This window comes from Oncorhynchus gorbuscha, linkage group LG08, assembly GCF_021184085.1.
Source record: "Oncorhynchus gorbuscha isolate QuinsamMale2020 ecotype Even-year linkage group LG08, OgorEven_v1.0, whole genome shotgun sequence".
Classification (NCBI taxonomy): domain Eukaryota; kingdom Metazoa; phylum Chordata; class Actinopteri; order Salmoniformes; family Salmonidae; genus Oncorhynchus; species Oncorhynchus gorbuscha.
The window spans coordinates 29589353-29616979 of record NC_060180.1 but is presented as its reverse complement, the minus strand read 5'-3'; the positions used below and the strand labels follow the sequence as shown (position 1 = coordinate 29616979).

The 27627-nt window shown below is 41.6% G+C and overlaps 1 protein-coding gene across 2 annotated transcripts; it reads right to left on the bottom strand.

The window, feature by feature from the left end:
* Positions 1-3316: 3316 nt before the first annotated feature.
* LOC124041467 (suppressor of fused homolog) lies at positions 3317-27322 on the bottom strand. Of its 2 annotated transcripts, none has more exons than XM_046359072.1 (12): positions 26956-27322; positions 26412-26546; positions 22915-23051; positions 14796-14938; positions 14568-14653; positions 14383-14455; positions 14072-14228; positions 10032-10134; positions 9381-9515; positions 8968-9106; positions 8810-8878; positions 3317-5231 (listed from the first exon to the last, which is right to left on the bottom strand). In XM_046359072.1, exons 1-12 carry the CDS (start codon positions 27105-27107, stop codon positions 5142-5144), a joined length of 1419 nt encoding a protein of 472 aa, XP_046215028.1. In that variant the 5' UTR covers positions 27108-27322; the 3' UTR covers positions 3317-5141. The 2 variants fall into 2 exon arrangements, with proteins under 2 accessions (XP_046215028.1, XP_046215030.1); XM_046359074.1 differs by having other exon boundaries at positions 14072-14225.
* Positions 27323-27627: the final 305 nt, after the last annotated feature.

Here is a 27627-nt window from a genome sequence, read left to right as displayed (position 1 = left end):
GCCACTCCTCAGTCAAAGGCACGACAGCCCGCTTGGAGTTTGCCAAAAGACACCTAAAGACTCAGACCATGAGAAACAAGATTATCTGGTCTGATGAAACCAAGATTGAAATCTTTGGCCTGAATTCCAAGCGTCATGTCTGGAGGAAACCTGGCACCATCCCTACGGTAAAGCATGGTGGTGGCAGCATCATGCTGTGGGGATGTTTTTCAGCGGAAGTGACTTTGAGACTAGTAAGGATTAAGTGAAAGATGAACGGAGCAAAGTACAGAGGGATCCATGATGAAAACCTGCTCCAGAGGGCTCAGGACCTCAGACTGGGGCAAACGTTCACCTTCCAACAGGACAACGACCCTAATTACACAGTCATGACAATGCAAGAGTGGCTTTGGGACAAGTCTCTGAATGTCCTTATGGCCCAGCCAGAGCCCGGACTTGAAACCGATTTAACATCTCCCTTGTGACCTGAAGATAGCTGTGCAGCAACACTCCCAATCCAACCTGACAGAGCATGAGAGGATCTGCAGAGAAGAATGGGAGAAACTCCTCAAATACAGGTGTGCCAAGCTTGTAGAGTCACACCAAAGAAGACTCAATGCTGTAATCGCTGCCAAAGGTGCTTCAAGAAAGTACTGAGTAAAGGGACTGAATACTTATGTAAATGTGATTATATTTTTTAAATGAGCAAACATTTCTAAAAGCCTGTCTTTCCTTTGTCATTATGGGGTATTGTGTGTAGATTGATGGGGAAAAAACGAAGTAATGGAGTTTAGAAAAAGTCAAGGGGTCTGAATACTTTGACGGTCCTGTATCTTGATTCAAGTTAGAATGACCTTTGGCAGTGATTTCAACTGAGTCTTTCTGGGTAGGTCTCTAAGAGCTTTCCACACCTGGATTGTCCAAAATTTGCCCATAATATTTTCAAAATTCTTCAAGCTTTGTGAAATTGGTTGTTGATCATTGCCATTTTCAGGTCTTGACATAAATTTTCAAGCAGATTTAAGTCAACTGTAACTTGGACACTCAGGAACATTCACTTTCTTCTTGGTGAGCAACTCCAGTGAAGATTTGGCCTTGTGTTTTAGGTTATTGTCCTGCTGAAAGTTTAATTAGATCGGTGGTGGAAAATGTACCCAAATGTCATACAATAGTAAAAGAAAATGACTCAAGTGATTGTCACCCAGTAAAATACTACTAGAGTAACAGTCTAAAAGTATTTGGTTTTAAATACATACGTATCAAAAGTTAAAGTATAAATAACTTCAAATTCCTTATATTAAGCAAACCAGATGGCACCATTTTCTGTTTTTATTTTTTACAGACTGACATATCATTTACAAACGAAGCATTTGTGTTTAGTGAGTCCGCCAGATCAGATAGGGATAGTTTCTTGATAAGTGTGTGAATTGGACCGTTTTCGTAGTCCAGAATGTGTCTAACTTCCTCACTCATTATTCAAAAATTCATTTGAGACTATCCATAATCACGGTAGCATCCACATTAATGTAAGTGTTAAGAAACATATATTCTTATTTACAATTAAAGTGACTCCAAAATTACACAATACATTATTTACCATGAATTTCTATTGATGACAAATGATCTGAAACACAAACAAAAAAATGCATCCAACAAGTTTGTAGAGTCACAAGCATGATGTAATAATCATTGCTTGCTAGGAATATGGGTCCAAATACTTTTGACTACTTTAATACACGTAAGTGAATTTGTCCCAATACCTTTCGTCTCGTAAAATGTGGTTTAATAAAAGTGGTTTAATAAAAGGTTCACCCCGATATGGATGAAAATACCGTCAAATTAAAATTGAGTCTGCACATTAACCTCAGTCATTGTATCATTTCAAATCAAAAGTGCTGGAGTACAGAGCAAAAACAACAAAAAATGGATTTGATTTTATACCTGGAGAGACCGAGGTAGACTGCCTGCTTGCCTCAAACCACACAGTTCTAGGATCAGACTATATCCCTAATCCTAACCTTATCCATCAGGGGGATGATATAAAGTATCTGACCCTTGACCAATGGTTAGTTTCAACTTCTACAGGCCTAGTCCTGCTTCCTTGCCGCTTACCACAACTTATTCCACCTCTTGCTGACTTACCCGTAAGTCGTTGTGCCTGACCTCCACATCGCAGACAGCGTGTCCGTGACTGGAGGAGCAACAGGAGAAGCACCAATACTGACATACAGCAACCTGCTCCACCTCGCAGTGAAACAGCTGGTATTTGTTGTGCCATTTACCCCCACTGACAACTTCTCACATGAATGCATGACATTTTTGTTTTTGAAGGTGTTGGGCAAAGCCTGAAATTGGGGTTGGGAATTACCCTTTAAAACTACTCATCCGCAAAATATCATAGGAAATATGGCTCTGGGACAACTCATCCGAGATTCTCATTATGATACCCAGGGGGGTGGAATCATATGAATCGTTCTGCTTCAGTCTTTGTTCCTAAGTAGGCCTTCCACTGTGAATGCATGTATCAGAGCGTCTCTTCAAGGTGAGAATACTAGAGGAAATCATTGGTAGATTCTCAATTGGTTTTTCTCAAGTCCTCCATCCTCCTTTGGAAAAAGTTCAAAGGTAATCGAGGAGTGGAAATGTAGAAACAAATGTGCTTGTTTGAAATTACTCTCCTTCACTAGCGGGTCATCATACAAATGACATTTACAGGGGTGGAATCCCAAAACAAACGTGTAAAGTAAACATAAATGTAGCTAGTTGTGCCAGACATTTTATAGCTAAAAACTATATGCTACTTATTTTAAATATATGCATGCTTTTCTCCACGGACAAAACAGGAGCTGATTCAAAGGTCGTGGCGGATTACAAAACTCTTCCATGAAGGACTCTCTTGTGCTTCCTCGGCGGGAAGAGGCGAGGAGGACACTCCTCCATTCACCTACTAGATTTGACAGACACACAATTGACACCCTCCTAGACCACTTATTGGTTTCCCGGTCACGAAGTAAAGGAGGACGGAGTTGTCAACAAGAGGATGAACTTTTGCCCAATTGAGAATCTCCCATGTCAAAACAATACCGAAAATATTCAATACACCTTTCTACATATCTAATTATATATTCAATATATGGCAACAATATATAAAGCGGTTACTGAAAATTGCATACTTAATCACGGGTAGATATGTGCACCACGTTATTGCTCTACAGTGGGTGCATCTTGCTGGCTTTCACTCATATTTAAAAATATATATACTTTGTAGTCACCAGAGCATGTCTCATTTATTTACACTTTAGTACGTCAATAGACCATTAGACCAAAAACCACTGACTTGAATGTACACTTGTTTAATGCACTTGTGATTACATAGAAACAGGCAGTTAAGTAATTCATTCACTCATAAAATAACAGTACTACAAAACTCACCTTTCAAAAATGCCCTAATAAAAGCTCTTTTACATTTTCACCTGGGAATAAAACCAGAAAGACACAGTAAAATACATATGGCGAACAGGAGGCCACTGTAGAAAGAGAAGAGTTTTACTTAGCTCCTGTTCTGGACTACCTAGCTATGGAATGCAGTCATGGCATTAAGAGACATCTGGGATGCCGTATTGTGTATGAAGACCGAGGTCCTTGATCGAAACCGATGTACATTAAAACACAGGAGCGATAGGCAGTGGAGAGTCTAGACGATTACACGGAGTCTAAACATTAAAGCCTCGGTGGACTGAAACGGCGGCGAGAGTCAATCTGCGAGAACACAATACATTAACGGAACAGTTGAGGACACGCATTGTGACAGCGATAAAAGGACAAAGTATCACAAGTTTTGGCTTTGGTATCAAAACTAAAAGAATGAGTTTCCAATAAAGTATTGATCAGAAACGTGGAGTCGACCAAGGGTTTGACAAGTTCTATTGGCCTCCTAAAAAAGCAAAACACAGAGATGGGAGGAATTAGTGCGAGTTCGATCAACTCTGATTCAATGAAAGGACAAGAGACCAACAGTTACTGTCGTGTGTTTAACTTTCTCACTGATTAACTTTGTGTGGCCACATGGGACGTTCTCTGATTCGCTCTGCCACATTTCACTCTCTCTCAGCCCTTATACAAACTCTTACGAACATAATCTTTCCACTGATAGTAGTTAAGTCATTGTGGAGCTTTAGGAGATACATTTAATGAGCAAGTTACAGAAAAGGGTAATCTTGATCTAACAATCAAATGAAGGGGAAACAATACACACAGAAAATATTACTCGATAAAATAATCGGGCTCTCTTGGCAAAGAGGGACAACTAAGATTTGACAGACACACAATAGAATGAAAGGATTATGTGGTTTGATTGATTTTAACAGAGTCGGCAGGAGTCTTCAAACTTTCCTTGCCAAAATATGGCAAAATAAAAATAAGATCTCATCAGGTGAATGATAATGGCAGGGAGAGATGATCAACATTTAAAAATGAATAGATTTGGTATAGTTTTTCATTATTTTTACCTCACCAGTTATAATTAGCGACATTCATGAAAACATTGAAATAAACAAAATTCCACTAAAAAAACAAACATATGTTTGAACTAAATCAACTGACCCTGCATCTTGCTTGTGTTTACAAACTTATCGAGTCTAGTGGATGTCTCTTTATAACTAGACATTTGACCCATTCACAAGGCATGGCAACCACATCTCATCTAACAAGGCAGCTATTTGGAGAAACAGGTTTCCAGAACATTTCCAGATGTTTCTAAAGGTTTGAAAAACCCAGTAGAAAAAGGTGGGTAGGTCAGAGAAGGCAGTAACAGTCTACAGTCAAAGGAAGATGTGATAGACATCCTGCAGTAGCCGGGTCAGGTTCTCTTGCCCTGGGTATACAAGGCAGACCAGAGCCACTGGAAAAGAGCATGGTTGTGCTCAGTAGGCACAAAATGAGAGATAAATATCCAAAACGTGTGTGTTACCAGAGCTACTATCTGAACTTGTCCAATAAAATAAAAATAAAACCTTTTTTTTCATATTCTGCTGCAAAACACTTTGCTACAATTTGTCCTAATGAACATGTCCCATTTAAAGGCTGGGTGAATAAGTCCATCCATGGGAACTGACTGTGTAAGGAGGTCCAGAGTACTCTGAAAAGAGGAGTGGATCCCAGTCTCACTGCAGAGGGTTGTCAAACACAGAGTCAGGCAGGACCGAGATCTTCAGTTTCTTCTCTGGCCAGCTATATTCCTTCGGTAACTTGGTCTGGAAGGAGGAATCAAACAGGAGAAAAACATTTAATGACAGACGCAAAACAAAGTTAAAATTCTGGATACTTTGCATGGCTTTTTCCTTGCCTGCTTATTACTGTAATCCTCAAACCAGGATTTCTGAAAAATCTAGGAACTTTTCTGTAATTTCCCAACCGTAATACTTAATAGGCCGGGGATGCAGATACATAGGTAGTCCCCCATGGAAGCCGTCCCCAGAGCCAGAGATCCTAATCACATTTGGCGCATGCATTTCTTTACCTATACTTTATGCACACATTTTCATGGTCACCCTCCCTTCACATTTCTCACCCGTGAGTGATAATTCTTCAAGTTTTACTGGTGAAACGTCCATGCAGCATCTGCATACCAACCTTTGGACCTCAATCAGTTTCATGGAAATATGCATTTATGAGTGTTGATTTGAATTATAGTGCATTCGGTAAGAATTCAGGACCTTGACTTTTTCAACATTTAGTTATGTTACAGCCTTATTCAAAAACATATTAAATAGGTTATTTTCCATCAATCTAAACACAATACCCCATAATGACAAAACAAAAACAGGTTCCTAGAAATGTTTGCAAATATATATATATATATATAGTACCAGTCAAAAGTTTGGACACACCTACTCATTCCAGGGTTTTTCTTTATTTTTACTATTTTGTACACTGTAGAATTATAGTGAAGACCTCAAAACTATGAAATAACACAAAAAGTGTAAAACAAATCAAAATATATTTCATTATTTGAGATTCTTCAAAGTAGCCACCCTTTGCCTTGATGACAGCTTTGCACACTTGGCATTCTCTCAAACAGCTTCATGAGGTAGTCACCTGGAATGCATTTCAATTAACAGTTGTGCTGTGTTAAAAGTTACATTTGTGGAATTTATTTACTTAAGTCAATCTGGGAAATTTCAAGAACTTTGAAAGTTTCTTCAAGTGCAGTCGCAAAAACCATCAAGCGCTATGATGAAACGGCCCCTCATGAGAATCCCCACAGGAAAGGAAGATAGAGTTACCTCTGCTGCAGATAAGTTCATTAGAGTTACCAGCCACAGAAATTGCAGCCCAAATAAATGCTTCAGAGTTCAAGTAACAGACACATCTCAACATCAACTGTTCAGAGGAGACTGAGTGAATCAGGGCTTCATGGTCAATTTGCTGCAAAGAAACAACTACTAAAGGCCACCAATAAAAAGAAGAGACTTGCTTGGGCCAAGAAACACAAGCAATGCACATTAGACAGGTGGAAATCTGTCCTTTGGTCTGATGAGTGCAAATTTGAGATTTTTGGTTCCAACCGCCATGTCTTTGTAAGGGCTATTTGACCAAGGAGATTGATGGGAGTGCTGCATCAGATGACCTGGCCTCTACAATCACCTGACCTCAACCCAATTTAGATGTTTTGGGGTGAATTGGACCTCAGAGTGAAGGAAAAGCAGCCAACAAGTGCTCAGCATATGTGGAAACTCCTTCAAGACTGTTGGATAAGCATTCTAGGTGAAGCTGGTTGAGAAATTGCCAAGAGTGTGCAAAGCTGTCATCAAGGCAAAGGGTAGCTACTTTGAAGAATCAAAAACAAATCAAAATATATTTTATATCTAACACTTTTTTGGTAACTACATAATTCCATATGTGCTATTTCATAGTTTTGATGTCTTCACTTTTATTCTACAATGTAGAAAATAGTAAAACGTCAAGGATTATCAATAGAAACAGGATGCACCAGAGCTCAATTGAGTCTAATAGCAAATGGTCTGAATACTTATGTAAAATAAGGTCCTTTTTTAATTGTAATACATTTGCTAACATTTCTGCAAACCTGTTTTCGCTTTGTCATTATGGGGTATTGTGTGTAGATTGATGAGGAACAGTGTATAATTTAAGCCATTTTTGTAACATAACAAAAGGAAAAGGTCAAGGGGTCTGAATACTTTCTGAATGCACTGTATGTACAGTGATGGTGTTAAACTGTAGAATACCTGTGTTGTTTCAATCAAAGAACATACAGTGCCTTCAGAAAGTATTCACAACCCTTGACTTTTTCCACATTTTGTTGTGTTACAGCCTAAATTTAAAATAGATTAAATAGATTTTGTCGTCGTCACTGGCCTACACACAATATCCCATAATGTCAAAGTGGAATTATGTTTTCAGAAATGTTCACAAATTAATAAAAAATGAAAAACGTAAATGTCTTAATAATTCAATAATTAACTCATTTGTTATGGCAAGCCTAAGTAAGTTCAGGAGTAAAAATGTGCTTAACATGTCACATAATACGTTGGATAGACTCACTCTGTGTGCAATAATAGTGTTTAATATGATCTTAGATCTCATCTCTGTACCCCACACATACAGATAACTGTACCGTCCCTCAGTCCAGCAGTGAATTTCAAACAGATTCAACCAAAGACCAGGCACTAAAGTGATACTGCAAAAAAATGTGGCAAAGAAATTGACTTTTGTCCTGAACAATAAGTGTTATGTTTGGCGCAAATCCAATACAACACATTACTGAGTACCACATTCCATATTTTCAAGCATAGTGGTGGCTGTGTCATGTTAAGGACTGGGGAGTTTTTCAGGATGAAAAATAAACGAAATGGAGCTAAGCACAGACAAAATCCTAGAGGAAAACATTGTTCAATCTGCTGTCCACAAGTCACCAGGAGATCAATTTACCTTTCAGCAGGACAATAACCTAACACACAAGGTCAAATCTACACTCGAGTTGCTTACCAAGAAGACAGCGAATATTCCTGAGTGGCCACTTACAGTTTTGACTAAAACTGTTTGAAAATCTATGGCAAGACCTGAAAATGTCTTTCTAGCTATGATCAACAACCAATTTGACAGAGCTTCAAGAATTTGAAAATAATAAAATGGGCAGATGTTGCAGAATCCAGATGTGGAAAACTCTTAGAGACTTACTAGAAAGACTCACAGCTGTAATCACTGCAAGAGGTGCTTCTAAAGTATTGACTGACATTTCATTTTCAATACATTTGCTATAGTTTCTAAAAACACGTTTTCACTGTGTCATTATAGGGTATTGTGTGCAGATAGGTGGAAAAATAAAATCAATGTAATACATTTTGAATCCAGGCTGTAACAACAAAATGTGGAATAAGTCAAGGGGTATGAATACTTTCTGAAGGCACTGTATTTTGCCTACAGTCGTGCACAGTTGAATTTTGGCCACATTAAAGAAAAATGCAACCACTCGCACAATCCATAAATCTCCTAAGAAAATGTGGTGTTTTTGTCTTACAGTAATGTTATATGGTATTATATTCTCTTGTGTGGAATACTATCATTGATCTCTGCGACATTGATTCAGCTTTGATCTAACTTTATTAAACAAACACCATTCTCAACTCATCACACAGCCTGTTCTCTGAGCAGCCGAACGAGTAGAGCAGAGTGTGCGTAAAATAGAGAATCCCACACATGCGCAGAAGCTTCGTACCGTCAGCTGTCATAAAGAGGGTTCCAGAGGATCTGCAGCCACTCCATTCTTTATATTACCCCTGTAAAGAATGGTAAACGGTGTTTCCCTCACCTCTTCTCGAGTGTTGAGCTCCGATAGGTCTCCAAGCATCTGTTCAACAAACTCTTCAGTCAGCAATATCTGAGGAGGAGATGTGGTAACATAAGTATATGCAGCAAGTATGCACTTGAAGCAGTGTGTGTGTACCAGGAGCCAGTGTGTGTGTTTACCTGTAGCCAGGGTCCATGTGCGGCGTATGGGTGTTCCTCAGTAGCAAAGGCCCCCTCTACTCCAGTGGATACGAAGGTGATGGCCGTGTCTCCATTAATACTCTTATAGGTGAAGTGTCTACCATGGAGCAAACGACCCCTAAGCAGAGAAGATGACCAGCACATTAAACATCACTGAATACATACTGTATGTAAGAAGTCTGCTGGATTGGAGAGCCTGCTTCTTCTCACCCTCCGTCTCCCTCTCTCACTCCATCGCTCTCACACGCCTCTCCCGATCTCTCCCGCATTCACACACAAAGGGCTCAGATGACCCGGGTATCGTTTTAATGTAATCTGTATGTATGTGGGAAGACCCAGGCTCACCCCCAACTCCAGTGTTTGTGTGTGTGTGTGTGTGTGTGTGTGTGTACCTGAGACAGAGAGGCAGCAGTGTTCCTGACTCCTGGTTGAATTTCAGATGAACACTTTCCAGTTGTCTGGTACGAACTAGCTCGTGAGGAATGATGGCCGCCGAACTCTCACTCTCCAGACTGTCCTTACGACTTCTAGAGAAAGAAGGGGAGTCAGAAATATATTTAAATGACCCCTTACGTTCAGGGGAAACAAGTCCGATGGTGGCGTGTTGCTCCCTATAAAGTGTGTGAATGAGATTGCTATGGAACTGGACATGTGCATAAGCACTTATCTCATCTTTCTCTTACCTGTGATACTGCTGGCGCTGCAAATGGCCATTGTTTGTCTACGGAGAAACCAGGGGGAGAATTCTACCACATACAATTTCACACACCTATCACGTATTGTTCAATTTCCCAATACTGTGTCCACACTTGGGTCTCATGGCGTGGTCTCTGGCTGAGTTAAGGGGAGGTGCATGCATGTGTATAGTCTACTCTAGAGAACACGACAAAGGAGGGGGGCGAAAGCTGTTGATGTGACATCACCGCTTGAGAGGAAAGAGAAAAACAAGAGTGGGGTGTGTGTGCCTCAATGCTGACTGAGAATGAACATTTAGAGTGGGAAAGTGAGTTAACAGCAGCTGCACTATGTGGGTATGTACTCACTGAGGCTTGTCGTGTCCTTGTTTCTGTGAGTTGATAGGGGGTAGTGCTGCTTTGGTGTTAAACTCCAGTCCTTTCCTCAGGGCTTCTCTGATCTGCTCTGTATCTGCAGTGGACAACCCATTGGGTTAGTTTTTGGACATACAGTAACATTAGGACACAAAATCACGCCGCAAGGACTTAAATCAGAATATTGCTTACACTTATCGGGGTAGTGACCAATAGATTTGCTGCAACGAAACCTCTACTAAAGGACACCAATAAAAAGACTAGACTTGCTTGGGCCAGGAAACACAAGCAATTGACATTAGACTGGTGGAAATCTGTCCTTTGGTCTGATGAGTGCAAATTTGAGATTTTTGGTTCCAACCGCCGTGTCTTTGTGAGACGCAGAGTAGGTGAACGGTGGATCTTTGCATGTGTGGTTCCCATCGTGAAGCATGGAGGAGTGATGGTGTGGGGGTTCTTTGCTGGTGACACTGTCAGTGATTTATTTAGAATTTAAGGCACACTTAACCAGCATAGCTACCGCAGCATTCTGCAGTGATATGACATCCTATCTGGTTTGCGCTTAATGGGACTATCACACCTCCAGGCTGCGTAAGGGCTATTTGACCAAAGAGAGCGATGGAGTGCTGCATCAGATGACCTGGCCTCTACAATCACCTGACCTCAACCCAATTGAGATGGTTTGGGATGAGTTGGACTCCAGAGTGAAGGAAAAGCAGCCAACAAGTACTCAACATATGTTGGAAATCCTTCAAGACTGTTGGAAAAGCATTCCAGGTGAAGCTGGTTGAGAAATTGCCAAGAGTGTGCAAAGCTGTCATCAAGGCAAAGGGTGGCTACTTTGAAGAATCAAAAATATAAAATTGATTTGTTTAACACTTTTTTGGTTACTACATGATTACATATGTGTTATTTCATAGTTTTGATGTCTTCACTTTTATTCTACAATGTAGAAAATAGTAAAAAGTCAAGGATTATCAATAGAAACAGGATGCACCCGAGCTCAATTGAGTCTAATAGCAAATGGTCTGAATTGGTGTGTGCAAAGCTGTCATCATGGAAAAGGGTGGCTACTTCAAATATATATTTGACATATTTAAAACTTTTTTGGTTACTACATGTTTCCATATGTATCATTTCATAGTTTTGATTTCTCGCTATTATTCTACAATGTAGAAAATAGTAAAACTGAAGAAAAACCATTGATTGAGTAGGTGTGTCCAAACGTTTGACTGGCACTGTATGTATGTATGTATGTTCAGTTGAAGTCGGAAGTTTACATACACTTAGGTTGGAGTCGATAAAACTTGTTTTTCAACCACTCAACCACAAATGTCTTGTTAACAGACAGATTATTTCACTTATAATTCACTGTGTCACAATTCCAGTGGGTCAGAAGTCTACATACACTAACTTAACTGTGCCTTTAAACAGCTTGGAGAATTCCAGAAAATTGTGTCATGGCTTTAGAAACTTCTGATAGGCTAATTGACATCATTTGAGTCAATTGGAGGTGTACCTGTGGATGTATTTCAAGGCCTACCTTCAAACTCAGTGTCTCTTTGCTTGACATCATGGGAAAATTAAAAGAAAACAGCCAAGACCTCAGAAAAACAATTGTAGACCTCCACACATCTGGTTCATCCTTGGTAGCAATTTCCAAACGCCTGAAGATACCACATTCATCTGTACAAACAATAGTACGCAAGTATAAACACCATGGGACCACACAGCCGTCATACCGCTCAGGAAGGAGACACGTTCTATCTCCTAGTGATGAACGTACTTTGGTGCGAAATGTGCAGATCAATTCCAGAACAACAGCAAAGGACCTTGTGAAGATGCTGGAGGAAACAGGTAGAAAGGTATCTATATCCACCGTAAAACTAGTCCTATATCGACATAACCTGAAAGGCCGCTCAGCAAGGAAGAAGCCACTGCTCCTAAACCGCCATAAAAAAGCCAGACTACAGCAGTTTGCAATTGCACATGGTGACAAAGTTCGTACATTTGGAGAAATGTCCTCTGGTCTGATGAAACAAAAATAGAACTGTTTGGCCATAATGACCATCGTTATGTTTGGAGGAAAAGGGGGAGGCTTGCAAGCCGAAGAACACCATCCCAACCGTGAAGCACGGGGGTGGCAGCATCATGTTGTGGGGGTGCTTTGCTGCAGGAGGGACTGGTGCAATTCACAAAATAGATGGCTTCATGAGGAAGGACAATTATGTGGATATATTGAAGCAACATCTCAAGACATCAGTCAGGAAGTTAAAGCTTGGTCGCAAATGGGTCTTCCAAATGGACAATGACCCCCCAAGCATACTTCCAAAGTTCTGGCAAAATAGCTTAACTACTCTAGGGTAGGGGGCAGCACTTGGAATTTTGGATGAAAAGTGTGCCCGAATTAAACTGCCTTCTACTCAGGCCCAGAAGATAGGATATGCATATAATTGATATATTTGGATAGAAAACAGTTTCCAAAACTGTTAAAATAGTGTCTGTAAGTATAACAGAGCTGATTTGGCAGGCGAAAACCTGAGAAAAATCCATTCAGGAAGTAGGATTTTTTGTTGTTGTAGTTTTCTATTCAATGCCATTACAGTATCCATTGACTTAGGACTCAAATTGAAGTTCCTATGCCTTCCACTAGATGTCAGTCTTTAGGCTGTTTCAGGCTTGTATTCTGAAAAATGAGGGAGTAAGAGCAGTCTGAATGAGTGGACCCTGCCGTGTCACAGAGCTTTTTCATGCGTGCGACCGAGAGAATGCCTTTCTTGTTTACCTTTTATATTGACAACGTTATTGTCCGGTTGAAATACTATCAATTATTCAGGCTAAAAACAACCTGAGGATTGAATAAACATCGTTTGAAATGTTTCTACAAACTTTACGGATACAATTTGGATTGTCTGCCTGTTGTGACTGGGTTTGAGCCTGTGGATTACTGAAGAAAATGCGCAAACAAAACTGAGGTTTTCGGATATAAAGAGAGACTTTATCGAACAAAAGGAACATTAATTGAATAAATGAATGTCTTCTAAGTGCAACCATATGAAGATCAAAGGTAAGTGATTCATTTTCTCTCTATTTCTGACTTGTGTAACTTTTCTACTTGGCTGGTTACTGTTTGTAATGATTTGTCTGCTGGGCTATGTTGTCAAATAATTTTAAGGTATGCTTTTGCCATAAAGCATTTTTTAAATCTGACACCGTGGTTGAATTCACAAGAAGCTAATCTTTAAACCTATGTAAAATAGTTGTATCTTTTCTGAATTTTTAAAATGAGTATTTCTGTATTTGAATTTGCGCTCTGCAATCTCACTGGATGTTGGCCAGATGGGACGCTAGCGTCCCACATACCCTAGAGAGCTTAAGGACAACAAAGTCAAGGTATTAGATTGGCCATCACCAAGCCCAGACCTCAATCCCATAGAAAATTTGTGGGCAGAACTGAAAAAGCGTGTGCGAGCAAGGAGGCCTACAAACCTGACTCAGTTACACCAGCTCTGTCAGGAGGAATGGGCCAAAATTCACCCAACTTATTGTGGGACGCTTGTGAAAGGCTCCCCAAAACGTTTGACCCAAGTTAAACAATTTAAAGGCAATGCTACCAAATACTAATTGAGTGTATGCAAACTTCTGACCCCCTGGGAATGTGATGAAAGAAATAAAAGCTGAAATAAATCATTCTGACATTTCACATTCTTTAAATAAAGTGGTGATCCTAACTGACCTAAGAAAGGGAATTTTTCCTCGGACTAAATGTCAGGAATTGTGAAAAACTGAGTTTAAATGTATTTAGCTAAGGTGTATGTAAACTTCCGACTTCAAATGTATGTATGTATGCATGTAAGCATGTATATAGTTCTGCAACAGAAAACAAATATGAGCCGTTATTGTTGGACAAGTCTAGATAGTCCCTCCCTGTTTCAAAAAATAAAATGTTGGTGCCTATTGAACACAGCCCAGGTCAGATCTATGAGGGCCCATTAGAATTGTCTAGGGATATAAGTTACAGGTGTGCGTGTTACCTTTCTCCGACAGTCTTCGTGGCTGAGATCCTATACAGATGGAGCGGCTGTCCTCTTCATCCTCGGACGGCCGGCTGAGGTCGTCCCACACACACTTTGCGCTCACGCCACTCAGGTTGGATCCCTCTGTCTCTATACCCTGGTCCACACGCTCCTGCTTAGGATGAGCAAACGCACACGCAAACATTAACACTAGCCCACACACATTAACGCACACTCAAACACATTGTGTGGACTGAACCAGCAGGTGGCACTGTTAGAATGAAAATACAATTTAAATTAATACACAAAGTAACTAATCAAGGCCTTACTTGTAAATGCGGGTCGATGTCAAACATGGTCTCTCCTCTCCTCATGTCAGTTATCAACCAGGGTCCTCCGGCACTGAACACAGACAGCATAGAGGAGAAAAGATTATCATCGACTCGGTCACACTGGGTTAATGTGAAATGAGACTGGTCGGCTGGCAGGGAGGTATCTCATATTTCAAACTCACACATGGACCCCTCGGAGAAGCTCCAGTATTCCCTGGCCGTTCCACTGTTGGGCCGCCTGCAACTCTTCTGTACACACACCCACAATCTACAGAAAGGAGAGAGAGTTAAGTTAACACACCGAAAAAAAAGAAGACGGAGGGTAAAAGAACACACACAGAAGGCTATTATAGACTCAACCGAGGGAGTTGAGGGGGTAGGCCGGAGAGCCTGGGGCTAGATTAGCTCACCTGCAAGAAGTTGACCAGGCCGAAGGGTGTGTGGACCGGTGATATCTGGGGGTCCTCAGTGAGCAGCATGTGTTGGATACGAGACTCACTGTTGTCCAGGGGACTGTGCCACGATATGTGGTCTCCACTGCAAAATGTGTTTTCTACAGGAAAGAGAGACATTGCTGTGAAAGACCACTCTGTAATATATTGGAAAATACGTTACAGTTCTCATCACCAGTCAAACAGCAAATGAGAAAAGACCATCAGACTAACAGAAGAGAGTGATGGTAAGAATGACAGGAGAAAAAGCAAGGGAAAAGGGAGTGTATGTATACAGTGCATTCGGAAAGTATTCAGACCCCTTTACTTTTTCCAGATTTGTGACTGACCGGCTCGATTCGTTCTTATGTACAACATTTTTATTTTTTACATTGGATAAAAGTAGAGACTCCGAGCTAGAACATGGTATATCATACACTACATTTGAGGAACAATGGGAAAGTTATTCTGCTTTTTAAGTTGATAAACTTGTAACTCCACTTTCCAGAAAATGGCGCTTGAATGTTTTACTACACTTACTGGAGCTCTTCTTTGTCTACACCCATTGAGTATCGTTCACACCCTCTTAAGCTTTAGCCCCACCCATCTAAGTATTTACATGTGAGGCCATTTACGAAACAACCAAAGGTTTCAAGACTAAAGGCTGGTTTATACTACGGGTGTGTTCGTAAATTTAATTTGGAGCACTAGAGTGTGCTCTGGGCATTCGAAAACTAAGAGCGTTGTCAGATTGTCCGTTCGTAAATTCAGAGCGCTTCACTATCGGAGCGTTCAGACCTAACAGCAGTAGTCAAGCACCCAAGCTAACTGGCTAAAGTTGGCTAGCTTGCTAGCTGCTACCAGAACAGCTCACTGTTTTCATGTTATCCAGAGTGTTGGTGACTGCAACTGTGATGCTGGCAACAATTTAATTATACTTTGTTTGCCAACTTTTACTGACACTATTCAACGGGTTTTGAACGTTCATAAATTCTAAAGTTATTCTGCACTCTGTCACGCTCAGTGCTCTGAAATCGGAGTAGATAGCTGGTAAATTCACTCAGGCTACGTCTATCGACAGTTGTTGCAGTGACATCATAAACATTCTATTGAAATGGTTACTTGCATAGGAGTCCTTTGTTTAGATATTTAGCTAGCTCGCTAACTAATGAACCATGCCAGCAGCACAGTATTTATGCTGCAGTAGTTTGTGTCAGGGGGCTAGGGTCCGTCTGTTATATCTGGAGTATTTCTCCTGTCTTATCCAGTGTCCTGTGTGAATTTAAGTATGCTCTCTCTAATTATCTCTCTCTCGGAGGACCTGAGCCCTAGGACCATGCCTCAGGACTACCTGGCATGATGACTCCTTGCTGTCCCCAGTCCACCTGGCCGTGCTGTTGCTCCAGTTTCAACTGTTCTGCCTGTGGCTATGGAACCCTGACCTGTTCACCAGACGTGCTACCTGTCCCAGACCTGCTGTTTTCAACTCTCTAGAAACAGCAGGAGCGGTAGAGATACTCTCAATGATAGGCTATGAAAAGCCTGCATTGCTACACCTGCATTGCTTGCTGTTTGGGGTTTTAGGCTGGGTTTCTCTACAGCACTTTGAGATATCAGCTGATGTAAGAAAGGCTAAATAAATAAATGTGATAATTCCAACTCATAACTCATAACGTTACTACCCTGCATGAATCTGCAGGTAGCTAACCAACAAGGTTCAATGTTAGCTAGCTAACATTAGGCTATAACTATCAGTGCAAATGATACAAATAATATTACTACACAGATCATACTAGCAAGCTAATGTTAGCTAGCTAGCTAACAGTACACAAACTTGTAAACGACTGACTAAATTTGAAATGTGTAATATCTGAAAATGTAGTTAGCTAGACTATCTTACCCGTAAACATGGAAGGACACTTCTCCCTCTCTATCACGGATGCCATGGTTGACCTTAGAGCGAAAAGTGTTTCAAACAGCTTTCTATGCTTCCTTTTTGACAATCAAAACACCAGAATTAGCTATCATACTCTAATTCCACTGATTTCAAAACTCGGTCTTCCTGAAAGTGGAGAGCAACCCTTATGCAGTTGTACTACATGACATCTTTCAAAAAAAGCTGTGTTAAAAAGGATTACCTACACATACCGACCAGCTCATGTTATAGACAGCAGCGCGCTACATGGCAGACCAATCCGAACTCATCTCTCGGCATGTCCAGCCCACTCATCTCCGCCAATCATGGGTAGCGGGAAGGTTGCGGTCTTTTCCATGGCTAAACCAACTAGGCTCATAATTTAACAATTTTATTTGTATTTACAGATGACATACACATTTGTTATTAACGGGATGGCAGCCATAAGAAGTTAAGACACATGGGACTTCATGTTCCAGAAGGCATCTGCCAAAACACGTATTTTGATCAAATAAAAAAAGTTGTTCAAATGGCTCTCCTGTGAAGTAGACGCGCGACATACGCATAGTTTCCTAAAACAAGTTACATTGCTACATTACAGCCGTATTCTCAAATGTATTAACCTCTAGGGTATGTGGGACGCTAGCCATCCATCTGGCCAACATCCAGTGAGGTTGCAGAGCACCAAATTCAATTACAGAAATGCTCATTATAAAAATTCAGAAAACAAAACATATTTTACATAGGTTTAAAGATTAACTTCTTGTTAAACCAACCACAGTGTCATATTTATAAAATGCTTTGCGGCGAAAGCATACCTAGCCCAGAACATAGCCCAGTTGACAAATTATTACAAACAGTAACCAGCCAAGCAAAAGCGTTACAAAACTCAGAAATAGAGATAAAATTAATCCCTTACCTTTGATGATCTTCATATGGTGGCAATCAGAAGACATTCATTTACTCAATAAATGTTCCTTTTGTTCGATGAAGACTCTTTATATCCAAAAACGTCCGTTTTGTTAGGCTCAAACTCAGTTAAAACAATCAGACAAAAAATCCTAATTATATCCGTAAAGTTCATAGAAACATGTCAAACGATGTTTATATTCAATCCTCATGTTGTTTTTTAGCCTAAATTGTCTATAATATTTCAACCGGACAATTACATTTACATTACATTTAAGTCATTTAGCAGACGCTCTTATCCAGAGCGACTTACAAATTGGTGCATTCACCTTATGACATCCAGTGGAACAACCACTTTACAATAGTGCATCTAAATATTTTAAGGGGGGGGGGTGAGAAGGATTACTTTATCCTATCCTAGGTATTCCTTAAAGAGGTGGGGTTTCAGGTGTCTCCGGAAGGTGGTGATTGACTCCGCTGTCCTGGCGTCGTGAGAGAGTTTGTTCCACCATTGGGGAGCCAGAGCAGCGAACAGTTTTGACTGAGCTGAGCGGGAACTGTACTTCCTCAGTGGTAGGGAGGCGAGCAGGCCAGAGGTGGATGAACGCAGTGCCCTTATTTGACAATAACGTCGTCAATATAAAAGGTAAACAAGAATTGCACATGAGCCTGAAAAAAACTCTGTCAAGTTAGGGTCCACTCGTTCAGACTGCTCTTACTCCCTCATTTATAAGAATACAAGCCTGAAACGATTTCTAAAAACTGTTCACATCTAGTGGAAGGGATAGGAACTGCAAATGGAGTCCTAAGTCAATGGATACTGTAATGGCATTGAATAGAAAACTTCAAACCCCCCCAAAAAAACATACTTCCTGAATAGATTTCTCTCAGGTTTTCACCTGCTAAATCAGTTCTGTTATACTCACAGACTAGAGTTTCCAAAACTGTTAAAATTGTGAGTGTTTTCTATCCAAATCTACAAGTTATATGCATATCATATCTTCTGGGCCTGGGTAGCAGGCCGTTTAATTTGGGCATGCTTTTCATCCAAAATTCCGAATGCTGCCCCCTTACCCTAGAGAGGTTAAATATTTGTTTCCCCTCATCAATATACACACAATACTGCATAATGAGAAAGCAAAAACAGGTTTTTAGAAATGTTTACAAAAAAACAGAAATAGCTTATTTACATAAGTATTCAGACCATTTTCTATGAGACTCGAAATTGAGCTCCGGTGCATCCTGTTTCCATTGATCATCCTTGAGATGTTTCTACAACTGGAATATGCATTTTTTTAAATGTGCCGCCCGGCCAAACTGAGCAATCGGTGGAGAAGGGCATTGGTCAGGGAGGTGATCAAGAACCTGATGGTCACTCTTACAGAGCTCTAGAGTTCATCTGTGGAGATGAGATAACCATTTCTGCAGCACTCCACCAATCAGGCCTTTATGGTAGAGTGGCCAGATGGAAGCAACTCCTCAGTAAAAGGCACATGACAGCCCGCTTAGAGTTTGCCAAAAGGCACCTAAACGACTCTCAGACCATGAGAAATAAGATTCGCTGCTCTGAGGAAACCAAGATTGAAATCGTTGGCCTGAATGCCAAGCTTCACATATAGAGGAAACCGGACACCATTCCTACGGTGAAGCATGTTGGTGCCAGCATCATGCTGTGGGGATGTCTTTCAGTGACAGGGAGATCAGATGGGATCGAGGCAAAGATGAACGGAGAAAAGTACAGAGATCCCTTGACGAAAACCTGCTCCAGAGTGCTCAGGACCTCAGACTGGGGCGAAGGTTCACCTTCCAACAAGAAAGTGAGAGTAAGCAAGAGATCCTGCCAGAGGAATCCCCACAAAGTAATCATTGTGCATGGTTAAGTGATTTGAAAGACTTAGGGAAGTGGCACACACACACACAAACACCAAGAAAGGTCTGAGAGAAAAGAGGGAAACATTTCACAGCTGTAAAGAAAATACTATTAAGATGAGAGGAAGTTTCTCAACTATTACAACATTTAAACACACTTCTCCCATCAGAGAGAGAAATGGAAATGAGACTTCCTCAGTTTCCCCAGAGCAACTTAACGGTGATATGTGAATGCTAACATACACCGTTACACTTTATCTAGTACAATGCACTGGAAGCAATTTTTCAACTAAACTACTTTACTTGGTGATACTTTCTTCGCTCACGATTCGTAAGAAAGAAACTCTAATAAACATAGGTGTGTAGTTGCATGTGGTATTCCAAGAAAGAGAATATTTGCCATTTTAGCCACCAGACATCTTGCATTTCCCAACATCTTTGCAGGAGTTAGTTGTTTCAATGCGATGCGGCCTCAGCCACATGTAGTAGTAGATGACAGGAAGCTTGGCCCCAGTGATGTACTGGTCCCTACGCACTACCCACTGTAGCACCTTATGGTCAGATGCCGAGCAGTTGCCATACCAGGTGGTGATGCAACCGGTTAGGATGCTCTCGATAGTGCAACTTGAGGATCTGGGGACCCATGCCATATCTTTTCAGTCTCCTGAGGGGGAAAAAGGTATTTTTGTGCCCTCTTCACGACTGTCTTGCTGTGTTTGGACCATGATAGTTTGTTGGTGATGTGGACACAAAGGAACTTGAAAATCTTGACAGTCAGCTCCTTTGCCTTGCTCACATTGAGGTAGAAGTTGTTGTCTTAGCACCACACTGCCAGGTCTCTGACCTCCTCCCTATAGGCTGTCTCATTGTTGCCGGTGATCAGGCCCACCATTTTTTCGTCGTCAGCAAACTTAATGATGGTGTTGGAGTCGTGTTTGGCAACGCAGTCGTGGGTGAACAAGGAGTACAGAAGGGGACTAAGCACACACCCCTGGAGGGGCCCCAGTGTTAAGGATCAGCGTGGCAGACCTGTTGTTTCCTACCCTTACCACCTGGGGCAGCCTGCCAGGAAGTCCAGGATCCAGTTGCAGAGGGAGGTGTTTAGTCCCAGGGACCTTAACTTAGTGATGAGCTTTATGGCCGCTATGGTGTTGAACGCTGAGCTGGAGTTTATGAACAGCATTCTCACATAGGTGTTCCGTTTGTCGAGGTGGGAAAGGGCAGTGTGGAGTGCGATTGAGATTGCGTCATCTGTGGATCTGTTGGGGCAGTACGCGAATTGGAGTGTGTCTAGGGTATCCGGGATGATGCTGTTGATGTGAGCCATGACCAGCCTTTCAAAGCACTTCATGGCTACTCACTTTCTTGGGCACCGGGACTATAGTGGTCTGCTTGACTCGGTCAGGGAGAGGTTGAAAATATCAGTGAAGACAGTTGCCAGTTGGTCCGTCCATGCTTTGAGTCCACGTTCTGGTATTCCGTCTGGCCCCGCAGCTTTGTGAATGTTGACCTGTTTTAAGGTCTTGCTCATATCGGCTACCGAGAGCGTTATCAGTCATCCGGAACAGCTGGTGCTCTCATGCATGCTTCAGTGTTGCTTGCCTCGAAGCGAGCATAAAAGGTGTTTAGCTCGTCTGGTAGGCTCGCGTCACTGGGCAGCTCGCGGCTGGGTTTCCCACTCTAGACCGTAATAGTTTTCAAGCTCTGCCACATCCAACGAGCGTCAGAGCCGTTGTAGTAGGATTTAATCTTAATCCTGTATTGACGTTTTGCCTGTTTGATGGTTTGTCTGAGTTGGGGTATGTACTGTGGAGACGACATCGTCAATGCACTTATTGATGAAGCCGATGACTGAGGTGGTATACTCCTCAATGCCGTTGGATGAATAACGTAACATATTCCAGTCTGTGCTAGCAAAACAGTCCTGTAGCGTAGCATCCATGTCATCTGACCACTTCTGTAGAGCGAATCACTGGTACTTCGCTGCATTAGTTTTGCTTGTAAGCAGGAATCAGGATAGAATTATGGTCAGATTTGCCAAATGGAGGGCGGGGGAGAGCTTTGTATGCATCTCTGTGTGTGGAGTAAAGGTGGTCTAGAGTTTTTTCCCCCTCTGGTTGCACTTGACATGTTGATAGAAATGAGGTAAACCGGATTTAAGTTTGCCTGCATTAACTTCTTGGATATAGGGGGCGCTATTTACATTTTTGGATGAAAAACGTTCCCGTTTTAAACAAGATATTTTGTCACGAAAAGATGCTCAACTATGCATATAATTGACAGCTTTGGAAAGAAAACGCTCTGACGTTTCCAAAACTGCAAAGATATTGTCTGTGAGTGCCACAGAACAGGCGAAACCCAGCTAAAAATCCAATCAGGAAGTGCCGCATTTTTTAAAAACCGCCTCATGCCAATGACTCATTATATGGTTGTGAATGGGCCACAAATGAGCTTAGGCTTTCTGTCGCTTCCCCAAGGTGTCGACAGCATTGTGATGTATTTGTAGGTATATCATCGGAAGATTGACCATAAGAGACTACATCTACCAGGTGGTCGGGTTATGCTAATGCGTTATAGTTTAAGTATTTTTCTGTCGATTTCTCAGCCAAGCAGGATGAACAAATGTGACGTTTTTCACCTACAAAATATTATTTTTGGAAAAAAGGAACATTTGCTATCTAACTGGGAGTCTCCTGAGTGAAAGCATCTGAAGTTCTTCAAAGGAATTTTTTAAAATTTGGTTGCTTTTCTTATTTTTGTGAAAATGTTGCCTGCTGCCAGCACAGCCTAGCATAGCATTATGCCATGCTAAACTTACACAAATGCTTGTCTAGAGTTGGCTGTAACGTATATTTTGAAAATCTGAGATGACAGTGTGATTAACAAAAGGCTAAGCTTGTGTTTGAATATATTTATTTCATTTCATTTGCGATTTTCATGAATAGGATACGTTGCGTTATGATAATGTGCTTGAGGCTATGATTACGCTCCCGGATACGGGATTGCTCGTCGCTAGAGGTTAAAGGTCACCCGGCCACTTGTCCCCTTCAATTACTTCTATTTAGCAGTTATTCTACCAGGTAAACTGACTGAGAACACATTCTCTTTTACAGACTACATGAGGAAGTTGCGGTGGAGAAGCAAGGGGTTGAAAGAACCCATTTGAAGCTGGAGTGCTCTCCTTAGCCGAAACGTCACTGACGTAGAGTGACGTAAGGTTACAAATACTGACATGCACATGCAAAATCTCAATATGGAGCGGTAGCGGAGCCCTCTGTGCCGTGTGTGGTGGAGAGTAACAAAACGGTCCGAGCGCCTGGCTTATAATTGGTAGATAACTACCATCTCCTAACCTTACTCCAATTACTAAATCCCTTCCACACTAGACACACACACACACAGTACCTGATTGGAAGACGTAGCGGGCCAGGCCCTGCATGAGTTCAGCCGGCCAGGTAGGGGGTGCGGTCTCTCCCACCTCTCTCTTCAGCCTGAACGTCAGCTCAAAGCCAAAGCCACTGGGACCTTCCTGACCTGTAAACCTGACAATACACATATGGAATACACACACTTAATTCAAGTGTTATTTGACCACGAGTCCACACAACCCATGACAACACAAACCCAATAAGGATTAGCCTTCCCTTTAGCTTAACTCCATTACTCCACTAGGGATATGACAAATGAAAAAAAAATCTTAGCGTTCAAACTATAAAAATATTCATAAAATTACACATGAATTCACAATGCAGCTGTGCTGCTGCCAGCAATGGTTTGGATCTCTTCCAAATAGTTAAGCATTGCACCTGTACTACCATTACTGTACATCAATTCCACCGCACAAAGTTTGCATTTCCTTGTCATTTAACTCCTCAAAGTATTTGCCTTCCTCTGTCATTTTTTCCAACTGTTCCCACTACGTTAAGAGTCTACTCCAAAATAATTGATTCCTTGCGCATCAACTCTAGTCATGTGCATTTTACAGGGTTCGTAGGACTTTTTCAAGCACTAGTATTTATTTTCAAGGACCATCAATATATATAGTTCCTATTATGCAATTGTTTCTAGTCGCCATCAGAAGGCGATTCATCTACTCAATCATACGTGTTTTGTTTCACTACTTATTTACTACATACATGAGTGATATCAGTTATATGAACTGTAACTCAGTAAAATCTTTGAAATTGTTGCATGATGCGTTTATATTTTTGTTCAATGTACATTATAATAATATTAAATTGTCTTTATATATAAATTGTCTTCATATTTCACAAAATGTTAGGTCCCACAGGCTGTCCCAACACAATGACATGGAAGTGTAACAGGCCCTTAGTTGACTTTAAAATATCGCATTCTATAACCATTTGAAAAGAAACAAGTTACTAATGTGTTTGATAAGATGAAAGAGTCTCTCCGGGGCCTCAAGTTTGGGTACCACTAACCTCGTCTCTCTGCTTGCTTCAATGCTTCTCTGTGCATGTCCTTTGCCCCCTTCATTGCAGCCTGACTCACAACTGTCTGTCTCACTACTCTCTATAAAAAGGTCATTTGTTATGAGAACTTAGAAATGCGGCAAAAAAAAAGCCGTCCTCTCACTGTCAACTGCGTTTATTTTCTGCAAACTTAACAATTGTGTAACTATTTGTATGAACATAACGAGATTCAACAATTGGGACAAACTGAACAAGTTCCACAGACAACAGAAATGGAATAATGTGTCCCTGAACAAAGGGGACCAAATCAAAAGTAACAGTCAGTATCTGGTGTGGCCAACAGCTGCAATAAGTAATGCAGTGCATCTCCTCCTCATGAACTGCACCAGATTTGCCAGTTCTTGCTGTGAGATGTTACCCCCCCCCCCCCCCCTCTTCCACAAAGGCACCTGCAAGTTCCCGGACATTTCTGGGGGGGAATGGCCATAGCCCTCACCATCCGAGAACCGGGCTCTTCGTTGGCCATGGCAGAACACTGACATTCCTGTCTTGCAGGAAATCACACACAGAACGAGCAGTATGGCTGGTGGCATTGTCATGCTGGAGGGTCATGTTAGGATGAGCCTGCAGGAAGGGTACCACATGAGGGTGGAGGATGTCTTCCTTGTAATGCACAGCATTGAGATTGCCTGCAATGACAACAAGCTCAGTCCGATGATGCTGTGACACACCGTCCCAGACCATGACGGACCCTCCACCTCCAAATCAATCCCGCTCCAGAGTACAGGCCTCGGTGTAAACGCTCATTCCGTCGATGGTAAACATAAATCCGACCATCACCCCTGGTGAGACAAAACCGCGACTCATCAGCGAAGAGCACTTTTTGCCAGTCCTGTCTGGTCCAGCGACGGTGGGTTTGTGGCCACAGGCAACATTGTTTACGGTGATGTCTGGTGAAGACCTGCCTTACAAAAGGCCTACAAGCCTCTCTCAGCCTATTGCAGACAGTCTGAGCACTGATGGAGGGATTGTGCGTTCCTGGTGTAACTCGGGAAGTTGTTGTTGCCATCCTGTACCTGTCCCACAGGTGTGATGTTTAGATGTACCGATCCTGTGCAGGTGTTGCTACACGTGGTCTGCCACTGCAAGGACGATCAGACGATGTCCTGTCTCCCTGTAGCGCAGTCTTAGGCGTCTCACAGTACAGACATTGCAATTTATTGCCCTGGTCACATCTGCAGTCCTCATGCCTCATTGCAGCATGCCAAAGGCATGTTCAAGCAGATGAGCAGGGACCCTGGGAATCTTTCTTTTTGTGTTTTTCAGAGTCAGTAGAAAGACCTCTTTAATGTCCTAAGTTTTCATAACTGTGACCTTAATTGCCTACCGTCTGTAAGCTGTTAGTGTCTTAACGACCGTTCCACAGGTGCATGTTCATTAATTGTTTATGGTTCATTGAACAAGCATGGGAAACAGTGTTTAAACCCTTTATAATGAAGATATGCAAAAGTTATTTGGATTTTTACAAATTATCTTTGAAAGACAGGGTCCTGAAAAAGGGACATTTCTTTTTTATGCTGATTTTTTGGGGGAATTGAGACACAGCCCATGCAAAAAACAGATATCTCTTAGATTTTTTCATTATGTGTTATGCAAATTAGATTTTATCAGAATTTATTGGCTTTTAATGTCTTGCAACTTCAGTAAAGCAGGGCCTATCATCAATGAATAGGCTAGGAAATTCTAAATGCAATAGACTGAAGACTGAACACACACTCGGCATCATTAGCGAGAGAAAGCAGGTGGGCCAGCGTGAGGCTGTATTGCATTACTGGAAACCAAGACTATTCTGAGGACAGGTCTCCCAGTTTTGAGTTGCAGAATTGCCTCTTTGTAGCAGGTTAGGAGAACTTACACAACAGGGTAGGATAATTAACTTGGCAGATCAGGAGAATAAGGTGAAGGTTAACTAAATTGTCCCCGAAAACCAGGCCCCAGAGAACAGTCTTGGTTTCCACTAATGTGATGCTGCCAGCACAAGAGAGAAAGAGGGGGCAGGCAGAAAGAACCGTGATACGCATATGTCTTGGTAATATGTATCTCATATTGTATGCCTCGCAAATTCACCAAAGTAGCCTAAAGTACGCCTCGTCCTCTCTGGTTTTATTTAAATTACACCACTTTCCTGAGGTCATTCTAGAACTGGGGAAAGTTGTGTAAATGAACATGTTCAGCGCTGGCAAGTCTAATCAAGAACACTACAAACGGGGGTGAAAGCTGTTGGCATGACATAACTGCTTCAGAGGAATAAGAAAAATTACAAGTGGATAGTGTGTTAAGTGTCTCAATGTTGATTCTGCAGGATGATACAAAGGAGTGAAAATGAGTTAGCAGCAGCTGCACAAACCATGTGTGTGTGTTCTTAGTAACCTGGTCTGATGGAGCTTTAACCTGAAGAACTATACTTACTCATGCACTCTGTTGTCTCCATACAGGTCACTGAGTCCGAAGCTGATGTAGTGCCAGTGCTCCTGTACATCCTGCGCTGCACAGCCCACGTTACGGTACATACTGATGTAGTCCAATGGATCAGGACCCCCTAACCTGTAGAGACACACTACTGATAAGTGCGATCTGCAATATTTACTCCCATTTTAAATAATTATACAACCATTGATTATTTAATTTAACTATCACACAACCCAAAATATGAGGCGATTTACACACCATTGTTTGTTTACAAACTCTGTAGGCGTTTAGTGGTTAACGTTACATTTCTCCAGCCCCATTTCTCACTGGTAATTTCGGCAACAATAAGGAGCAATCACATCAAATCATACGTTCTCTCTGGCTAGCAAGCTAGATAACTAACCGTAGCTTTTTCAACATATATTATGTTAGCTAACGTAACTAACAACATTGCAATCCAAGTTAGCCTAGCTAGCTTTCGAGGAATCCGACGTTGTTGCAAAGAAATGTCTCCACAATAAGACGTCGTTAGCCATCTCCTCACCAGTATTTGACAATGGCTGTAACTTGTAAGGGGTTGGCCTGGTCGGGGTAGAGGCGCCTGCATTCCCCGTAGATTGCCTGCAGACCCGGGGGGAAGATTGACGCCAGCCCAGGGGCTGCTGCTGGTCCGTTGATAGGCCGCACCTCGTCCATCCCAGCTTTTTTTTTTTAAATGTGGTAATACCTGAAAGGGCGACAGAAATTACTTTCTTCGCGAAGATAAAGAAGGATCCCTTGGTTTAATGTTGGTTGATGAAACAGTCCCTGTATTTTTTGTTTTTGTTGATATTGCTTCCAATATATATTTTTTTACTATCGGCCCCCTATTCCTTGCCCTACTCAACTGCGTGACTTGTTGCTCGCTTCACCTATGAAAACTTTTCATCATTGGTTGGAGCTGTGGAAAGGAAGGGAGGAACGGCTTGAGTGACGTTTGCTCAATCCAATCAAAGTGCCAGTTTTTGATAGGCGGATCCAAATACAGAGTTGTGTTTGGCTAAAGAATTGTCAATCAATATGTTAGAACCTGTTTAAGAGCAAGATTGATGGATTTAAATCTATCCCCAGTTTTTGATCGTATTGAAATGTATCATATTGTGTGTGTATTAAGTTGCAGTTATTTTCTCACCTATGCCACATATTATATTTGTTTCCAATACAGAGTTATTTCCAA

Bases quoted from the DNA above. Each gene is read 5' to 3' on its own strand.
- LOC124041467 (XM_046359072.1), bottom strand. From the start codon at position 27,107: ATGGACGAGGTGCGGCCTATCAACGGACCAGCAGCAGCCCCTGGGCTG. The intron at 14,229-14,382 runs GTAAGGCCTTGA...GCTCATCCTAAG, and splicing joins ACATCGACCCGCATTTACAA to CAGGAGCGTGTGGACCAGGG. The intron at 9,516-10,031 runs GTGAGTACATAC...TTCTTTCTCTAG, and splicing joins CAAGGACACGACAAGCCTCA to AAGTCGTAAGGACAGTCTGG.